The sequence below is a fragment of the Indicator indicator genome, chromosome 2 (genome assembly GCF_027791375.1).
Source record: "Indicator indicator isolate 239-I01 chromosome 2, UM_Iind_1.1, whole genome shotgun sequence".
Classification (NCBI taxonomy): domain Eukaryota; kingdom Metazoa; phylum Chordata; class Aves; order Piciformes; family Indicatoridae; genus Indicator; species Indicator indicator.
The window spans coordinates 13368377-13378444 of NC_072011.1; the positions used below are offsets into that span (position 1 = coordinate 13368377).

At 40.2% G+C, this 10068-nt stretch overlaps 1 protein-coding gene across 1 annotated transcript in view; it reads right to left on the reverse strand.

Moving 5' to 3' along the window:
- Positions 1-7573, reverse strand: part of MAP7 (microtubule associated protein 7) — a 105053-nt gene extending 97480 nt beyond the window's left edge. Inside the window, exon 1 of the mRNA XM_054393466.1 lies at positions 7444-7573. Within this exon, the coding sequence (XP_054249441.1) occupies positions 7444-7573 (130 nt within the window). The remainder of the gene's footprint in view (positions 1-7443) is intronic.
- Positions 7574-10068: the final 2495 nt, after the last annotated feature.

The window sequence follows — 10068 nt, forward strand, 5'->3', positions numbered from 1 at the left end:
ACAGGTGGCCAACAACCAAACTACAAATTCAGTCTGCAGGTATATCAAGTCCCTTCTGGGACTTCCAGTACCATAAGCATTTCTTCTGGGTTCTTAAGGTTTTGGGTAACTCTCAACTCCTAAGCAAACTGACTCTTTGACTCTTCTTCCAAGACAAGCATTAAGTTTGACCTCTAACACACACTACTGAGAACCATTTACTGAGGTTAAGAACCAATTGTAAATCCACAACTCTGACTTGTAACAGGAAATTCCTACTTTCCCTGAAGCTAGCTGTATATATACTAGCACCAGAAAAGAATGAGTGCTTCAACTAGCTAAATTTTTATTCCTAAGTGTAGGGCATTAACTGGAAGATTTCTGTGATATGGAATCATGGCTATTTCACGTATTTTGTTTCTCACCAGTGTCAGCAGATAACTTTGCTTTATTTGCTCAACTCCTGATTGCAAATCCAGTTCCCCTTGTTGACATCTGCACAGATAAACTGTATAAATTAGACACGGACTCAAATGTACAGAAGCATAGCTAATTCCTGAGAAAAAACTGTATTGCCTCTACAGAGCAAAACTAGGCTTCAACAAATCTGAAACAATTAGAAGACAATCTGTTTGCCCAGCATTAATTAAAAGGAACAAAAATTTCAATGGACTTTTAATCTGGCAAACAGTTTAACAGAGAAGATCTTGTACTATTATCTTATTGAAGCTACAGAAGGTATTATTCTAGTTCAAAACAGAAGTTCCCCAGTGCAAACACACAGAACAATTCAGCTTTCACTGGCATAGCCTGACAGAAACCTGTTGTCTCCCTTTCCAATACAGGGGGAAAAAAAATCTACTTTCTGGAGAAACCTGCATTCAGGTTAAGCTGCAGTGACTTGCCTACTGGAGTTTTCTTTATTCTTGCCACTATCAGCAAGTTAATCATTTAAAGGAGAAAGTGAAGCTAATATTCAAGTGAAATTTGAAACTTCTAGTATAAAATGAAAACAACTTGCATGCTATCCCTACTCATTTCCACCTAAAGCCTGACCGACCAGTTACAGTACATCTATACATACAGTTCACTAAGGTGGGTTTGGGATAATTTAGCAACTCAACGTCTGTCACAGTCAAACCTGTAAGTCAATGAGATTAATTTGGTAAATGTGATTCCACTTCTCTGAAAGAGAAAAATATTTTATCTCACAGCAACAAGATGTGAAAGCTCAAGCTCTAAAGCACTCCATAATTGCATTTCTGACGTTTCAGCTGCATTTTATTTTTAAACATTGCCTGTTGCCTCCCTCACCTTCATTATACACATCTGAACCACAGATATGTGCATCTACTTGTATCATGCTTCAACTCAATGCAGGTGAAACTTGTATTAGTTTCAAGTAGTGCTTGGCTGCAAAAACAGTGCACTACAACACACAACTTCAGTGGGTGAAGGTAGTTCATTACCATACAGCAAACTGCATCCATCATTGTGGCATTTTGTTCTCCTGGCACAATACTGATGTGTCCTAACTTTGGGAAGACTTTTAACAGGGTTAAACAATTCCTTAACATGGCTTTAAAAAAGCACAGGTCATTCCTGAAGAGACTTCTGATAATAATATAAAAATCTTTTGAGATGGTTTTCACTTAGAACTTTTAATTCTCAAATACCAGAAAAACAAGTTCTTCAGTTGTAAAGTGCAGATTGAATTTGAAAAAGCAGGGGGGGGGGGAAAGGCACAAAAAGTACTCTGTGGGTAGCTGAGTAAGCAAAGAATGTGTGAGTTTGTGCAGGAAGAAAAGTGATGTACTCCTACTGATTCAGCTGAGCCCTGTAACAAGTAGAGTTCCATCATCACTTGCTTATGGCCAGAAGCAACACTCTAGGCTAGTGCTCATTAATCTCTCTGGAGTTCAATATGACAAGTAAAAGACTCCCTCTTAAAAATAAAGCCAGACTTCTATATACCTGGATACAAAGGCAACTTTGCAGGAGTGAATGCATGCAGTGGTTTCTGAGAACACTTACAAGCAGCAGCAAGAGTGCCAAGACTCTTGACAACACCACAATCACAAAAACATCAGGGAATTTAAATGCAACATATTTCTTTTAAAAAGACATGCTTAGGTGCTGTCTCATCTTCCCATTGCAAAATAAAGCCATGGCACTGCCCAAGCATGTGTAATGTGGCACAGAGCTCTATTAATTCTTACTGTCATCTTATTCCAATGGCATGTTACTGTGTAAGGCCCTTGAAAGAGTATTATTTGCATATTTTCAAGGAAAAAAAAAAACCTAATACAACATGACCTCAGAGAATTTCAAGATCCTTGGTCAGATCCACCACTTTCCAGGTTTCCCTCTCTCTCATAAGAAATGACCATAAACCCGCATTCCTTTTTCATGTATTTTTCCCACAGTTGGAATCATATTCCAAGTTCAAGGCTTTTAAAGCTGACACTTTTACAGTAGCAACGGTGACTAAGGAAGAAACTCCATTGCCTGCTATCAATCCTTCATGAGTGGTATTTCTTACTATGATATATAAAGCTTTTTTGAGAGTTGTCCAAATTAAACCGAACTCCAATCTTTTCACAACTTCACCAAGCATTCTGTACAGCAAGCACAGTAACCAAATACAGCACCCTGTTCTCCCACGGACAGCTCTGATGAATACTATGTTATCATTTATATCTTGGTCAAAATAACTCAGTTGACTTACAAAACTTACCTTAGCGAAATTCAGTCTTTCCCTGGTTAGATTATCCTCAGTTCATGTGCCAAGTTAACCCGAATTAATTTTAACAAGTATCACACACTTTAAAGATCATCAGCGTTGTACGTTTTTGGAATTTTCCTATCTACATACTCAATTCTCAAGCATGTTCCCTGAGCACATGAACAGATCACAGGCTGTTTCTTCCAACAAAAATAGTGAACACAATCCTCCAGATTCAGTGGTGGAAGCCTCCTCTCACGGAGCTGAGCTAGAAATGTAAAATGATTCTTACCCAGCACAGATAAACTTTCAGTAATCCCAGCACACACTTTGATGAACAGACTGTGTTACAAGTCAAGTCCTCAGACCTGAGACTTTCAGTCTGAAAGCCAGAGTGACTGAACAAATCAGATTTGCATGACTGGTTTGCAGACATATTTCCTCCTATCCCCAAGACTTCCAGCACAGTCTCTTTGCTTTATTGCAAATAATAGGATCTCTTTGTCTTTTTTATTAATAAGTTCTTTCATATTACCCAGCACCTACAGCTATGAACAATGAAATCCTACAAAAGAGACAGCTTGGTAGTAGCTTCCTGAAAAAAACAACTTCCTTCTGTACAGCTTCAAATTAAATAATCAGCATAAGTTTTTTTTTTTTTAAAGCATGCATATGCCAGATACTTTGAGAGTCATTAAAAAAAAATCTAGAACAAAAAAAATCACAGCTACTTTGGGATGTCCTTCTGGCCTTGGCTAGCAGAAAGAGGAAGTGTAGAGAAATATTAGCAGAACTCACTGGAAGGTGCAGAATGACAAGCCACATTGTGCAGCTTCTCAGTCCTACCCTTTTACACAACTAGCATTGTAATGAGAACTGGTACCTTTCTTTCCTTCCACCCACTCTTTCCCCTAACCTTGCCCCAGATAGAGATGGGCAAGATAAGCCTACCAACTGCCATGAAAACCTCCGACACTTGATTTTGGTGATTCAGTTCACCAAACTTTAACAGCTGCTCACTCTTCTGCCCAAACAAACTGGACGTCCAGGCTACTGACCAGCGTCAGGAGGCCCCATTGGGAGAACCACCATCCCAGGTGGTTTTGCTGGTTTAAAGTGCGCTGAAAGCCAGAGACCAAGCTGTCATTCTAGATCCAGCCTGAGGCACCAACTCCACAGCGTGGGATAAGATTACACTTCCACACCCCATGCAGTACTTGTTTTGTAGCTATACAGTTTCAGTTTCCAGGACTATCAGTTTAATGCCCTTGAAGATGCCAAACCCCCTTTTCTTTCAGGTATCTGAAGTTTGTGTTTGGGTACAAACATATAGCAGCAAAATAACAATGGAATTAAAAGCTAGCAATCTGAGTTTAATGAGGAATATACATTTCCCCAATACATGCAGAATCCTGAGATTAAACACATCAACAATCACGTTGAAAGACATCTCCCTGATTTCTATGGATGAACAAAGCTTACATCTGAAACAGGCATCACATAAAAACATCACCATCCATGCAACAGCAGCAAGATTTGCTGTTAATCACAGACATCACTGCCATGCACCAAAGAATCAAGATGACAAAGAATCAGTGCTACTGCTCAGACATAAAGCATGTATGTCTAGCTTTGTGCAAGCAGCAGCACTCAGCAGATTAGAGGTACAATTCCTTGATCAGTTTTACATAAACTAGAAGGTGAAGGATTCCATTGTTGGGTTGGTTGAGATTTTTCATCTGCCATAAATCACATAAGGTAGCTATTTCAGTTATTAACTATTCAAAATTTTAATTCCAAAATATAAGCTTTACTTTTCTATGCTCTTGAAATGACAATTTTAGAAACACAACATTATTACTAGTCTGAAAAGGTATTCCTCCCCTTCCAGTGGAAGGAGAGTAGGCACACTTAAAAATTTCATTAAATTCACAGAATCACAGAATTGTCAGGGTTGGAAGGGACCTCAAAGACCATCCAGTTCCAACTGCTCTACCATGGGCAGGACACTTCACACTAAACCAGGCTCAGAGCCCCATCCAGCCTGTACTTAAAAAATTCCAGGGATGGGTCTTCCACTATCATCCTGGGCAACCTGTTCAAGTGGCTCACCATCCTCATGGGAACTTTTTCCTAACAGCAGTGAATACAATTCATATCACAGGAAAGGAAGTATCAGGAGCATGTAGCTGCAAAGATCACTGCAGGTTTTTAATATATCCAATAAAAAAAAAAAATCTTTGACAAATACAATTTCATTATTTGTTTACTCTGGAGGAGCAAACTCATTGCCTACCAAACTTCTCATATTACAATATAGACAGCCAAAGACAAGAAAAGAAATGGCTGGTATCAAAATTAATTCACAGAAAATCTCACAGATATTAGTCACTTCATGATCCACATAAATATTTTTTCTCAAATGACAAAAAAAACACTTTCATACAAACTCTAACCAAGTCTTAGTATTCTGAGAAGATCTGAACTACGCAATTGTGATTATTTTAAAACTTGTGATGGTATTAATGGAAGAAAGAGCTGGTTCATTACTTTGGAGTATTAGATCCATTGCTTTGGAGTATCAGAGTCATTGTAGGTCTCTTGGATTTTGAATGTTCAGCATGATTATAGAAATTGCTGAAGAAGAAGATATATAGTCCCACCTCCTATGAAGATGACGCTGACTTAACACATGATTGAAGGGAAATAAGAAAAAAAGAAACCTCTCAGAAGCTGCAGATGCTTGCTGAGCAAAGAGGACAGGAGAGCAGCACTGTAAAGTAGCAACAGAGCAACAAACTGAAGACTCGAGGAAGCCTTACAGAGGTCCATCACACATCTTATGTTTCCTCTCAGAGGTGCACTGGAGTCACCTTGCTTGGTACTGGTAAGGGAGAACACCACCCTGCACTCTCCATGACCAGGCATTCCAGCTCTATCTAACCACTGATAATGCATTCAAATGTACAATAGGGTAAATAATGACATGCATTAGTGTGCAAATGGCATTCTAGAAACAGTAGGAGCCATTTTAAGTATTTAGTTAACCAAAAACAAATGATTATACTTCCAAAATACTTTGTACAGCCTCGTATGGTATTTCTCACAGGGAGCATTTAAGGTAAGTCACCAAATTTTTATCTTATCGAAATCACATGCACTTGTTTAGGTTGTTGTCTGTGCTCCTGTATACAATTCTCTACTTATATTTCACAGCAGAAAGATTTTTAAAAAGGAATAATAAAAAATGGAATCTCAGTTACAACAGGCGGGGTTTCACCCTGGGAAACTATCAGTGCCATAGAACGAAATTACTATAAATACTGATTCTTAGCTTTGTGGACTATTGACATTGGAAGTCATCCAGTAAGTGATAGAGGAAAGTAATATGCTTTATAAAACACTGAAAATTCAATAACCCCACACTAGAGTTTGTATTTCCATTTCATATAGGCAGTTTCAAATACACAGAAGTTGTAGTAACTATGTACACAAGGCCCTAACACATGAGACATTAACAATGACTAGCAATTATCTGTTTTTATCACGATGCCCAAATCTGTCAGGTTGTTCACTATTCTGAGGAAAAAAATATAATCTGCAAACTCAAGAAAGCCCTAAGTTCTAAATTTGTTTGTAAGAGCTACCAAGCTACCTTTTTCCTTCATGAAAAAGAAAATAACCTGTTAGCTGTAAATGATTCAGCTCTAATAAATATACATACCATGAATTTGCTATTTAAATGCGTGTCAGCCTCTCCTGTAACATGGTAAAGTGGTAATATCTGAAATTTGAAACAGTCTTGAGGCTACAAACTAACATCTGTTTTGTAAACAAACTAAATCTGGTACAATTTCCACACACACCCCCTAGAAGACCACAAAAAGGAGTGCTCAGACAAATGAAATCACTTGGTCACAAAAAAAGAAAAGCAATTGTAATGATTAGACTTAAAATTCTAGTCACAATTTTAAGGTGTGGGATCCCTGCCAGACCAACAGAATCTAAACACTAGGATCCAGGTGGAAAACATTAATTACATGATACAAGATACAGAGCGGCTACACAGGCTTGACAGACCTCTGTTATAAATCAGTGGCCATCAGTACCCCTTCATCACCACCACTCACCTACCCCAAACACCATAGATCTTTTTCTTTAGTAGTTACAATTTGTTGGGGTTTTGGTTGGTTGGGTTGGGTGTTGGTTTTTTTTTGTCAGACTGCTCAAAATCAGCATACTTTACCAATGTGTATTTTTTATACCCTGCCAAAGGCAGGCTGCCCCTTACACACACAAATGGAAGTATTGCTGATTTCACATTGTCTTGGGCAAAGCTGTCATCTGTAACAAGCTGATGTTGCGTTCTGTATTCTCCAAGCCTATGTTCACCTTTTTAATAGGTATTTATCCAAAATTGTGCACAGAAATCAAAGAAAACACACGGAAATTCACTATGTTTATGACAGAGGACTCTTACTCCTCCTGGAAAAAATGGGGTTAATAAGGCAAAGTATTTTTTTCTTCATATCCTAAGTAGATTATTGCATAACAATCCAAGGGATTTAAGTACAGATACCTATAATGCACAGTGCATCTGTGGGTGCCAATATGCATTGCCAAACTGCACCAGTCCCTTACAGACCCTCTACAGAAGACAGAAAAGCCAATAAAATGTTGTGCCTCCCGTGCAGCATATTCCCCCCACAGCCCTTACACGCTGCAGAGCCATGACATACCTTTTGGTCTTTTGGAATTCCCGTTCTTTTGCTGCTCATCCTCTTCGTTGATGGTGAACAAACCTGGGGGATTTGGCCTGGCACTTTTCTTCAGCCTCTCTTGTCGGAGAGCAGTAATTGAACCAGTCATGTTGCTGCTCCCTCTTGCTTATTAAAAAAAAATAACAACTAAGAAACTGCAGCCCCTGGTTAGCTGCTAGCTGCAGCGCTGTCTGTTCATTTGAGCACTTGTAATAGATCCCCTATGGATAAACAGTAGGCAAACAGCTAACAAATGCCAATATCCAGTCGGCAGCAAAAGGCTTAAAGTCTTTCCCCACCTTCAGGAAAAGCCCTAATTAAAGGCACATTGGTTTGGATGCTGCTCGTCGCTGTCTTAACCTGTTCAGTCAGATCTTAGCCCACAGCTCCAGGTTCCTTGCTGCAGCACCCTTCTCTCTGCAACTCTCTTCCAGCTGCAGCACACTACAATATTCAGCACGCAGCACAAGGACAAAATATGATACGCTGCTGTTAACAGTTGCCCTGACAACACTGACACATTCTAATCAAAGGGGGTCTGAGTCCTGTCTCCTCAGCTGCAGCGAGCCGGCCTCAGGAACGCTGTCTCCCTCCCGCACGCTGGCGGGGAGCTGGAAGCACCTCGGCAGCAGGGGCTGTTCCTTCCTCCTCGCAGGGCGGTGGGAGGATGAAGCTGTGCTTGCACAAGCTGATGAGCACTGAGTGAGAAGAAGCCTGGAAGGCTCCAGGCATGAACCTGCGTTTTGCCAGCTGCTCTGTTTATTCATGAAATTTTAGCCTAATCTAAATTAAAACAATAAGGATGAGTCTTCTTCCATATGCATGTGTCGGGTGCCCCTCCTTCGCCCCCGCCCCAGGTGCTCCATCCTTTAACTTAATCACCTTCCTATGCAGTGCATACCTTTTGCATTAGGAATGTATACACCCACAATTACAGGCAAGTGTTGGAACACTCTTTTCCACGAGTGAAAACTCAAGAATCAGGACTTCTTGTTTGTACAGACAGCACAGGACAAAAAAAAAAAGGACTTTTGGAGTGAATATTGTGTACTGCACCATTAGTTTTACAGCACCGATCATTAGCCTTCATTTTGCAAAATGAACAAAATAAGTTTTATTAGTTGGGTTTCCTTCGTATGCTGGCATTCTGGATTTTCTTTAGCTGTTTGTGACAGAGCACTTGTTCACGAGTTTTGCAATCTTCCACATCTCCAAATGATACTATGCAACATGCTGGATGTTTTTCCTTTGAGATCTTGATCTTGATGCACTTCCACTTCTCTAACTCCATGTGTGCTCACCATGTGAAAATGATGCTGAAGAAGAACTGCAAGCTAGAACATCTCTGTAATGTTCAAATGACAGGATTTTCCCCCTTTCAGATTATTTTCTTTCTTTAAAAGAAACGAATTCTGATGTAATGTGATCAGCCACCACAAGATGGCACATACACGTTGAGAAGCCTGCAGGTGACTCCTACTGAAAACAGAAGATATACAGATGCACACGACCAGCTCATTGACAAGCGCAACAGTACTCAGGAAGAAGGGTCAGAGTTTATGACGGTCAACATGGTAAGCATCACAGTGGCCTGAGATGCTCTGAGATCATGCTCAGCTGACAGGACAGCTCTGTTCTCACACTCCTCAGGCTCATCACCCAGAAACCCAGTGGATGAAGAACACAGCAACACCTGAAGGCTCAGATGGACCATTCTTCCTTATCTCACGCACAGGCACTAAACTTCCAATCAAAACAGAAGTATTCTGCAAGAGGGCACCAGTTCTGAACAAAGCCCACAGTGCACTTCTGGTACACATTTCCTCCTGGCTACATCCTGCTGCTTGGCTGCACCTTGGACTCTGGGCGTACACGGAAGCTAGACAGCATGACATTTGTCTACAGTTAAAGACACTTTACATTAAAGGGCGTGAACAACAGAAAAAAAAAGGTGTAAGAAAAATTCTAACACAAGCTCTTCTCAAGCTCAGCAATTTGCCTTCTGGGGTTTATACAGGCTGCTACTTTGTTCTGTAAGAAAAACAGCTCCATTTCTCAAATCCCATCCACTTAATGCCTGCCACAAATACTACACACCAGCACATACTCAGCCACAAGAAAAGGATGGTAGTTAGCACCGTGAAAGCTTTTCACACATGCCCAAGGCTGCTGCCAACAGAACATATGTAACAGAAAACAACACCTTAAATCACTTCACTATTTTAAGTCACTAAGAAAGGATTCCTGTCCCTTTAAACGTTATGTTCAAACAATTGCCTTTAATTGCCAAACTAGTTAGATAGGCATTTGAAAACATATTAGAAGTATCTAACACACACAAATGCACCTGACTGGAGAGGCTTCTAAAGCAGCTTTCAAGCTTACAGGTATGATAACTGTTTCAGTGTTTCCACTTCTCCATTACCTGAGGAGCCACGGAGAACAGTTACAAGACTGAGAATGCTATTCTTGGTTCTCGTGAGATCCCCTGCACCCATAAGAGCAACTTATGCTGAGTGCAAAATACAATGATGACTAAGTTTGATACTCAGGGGCTGATGGCGATGGATTTGGGCTCTGACACACAGGCAACCAAGGTGTTGG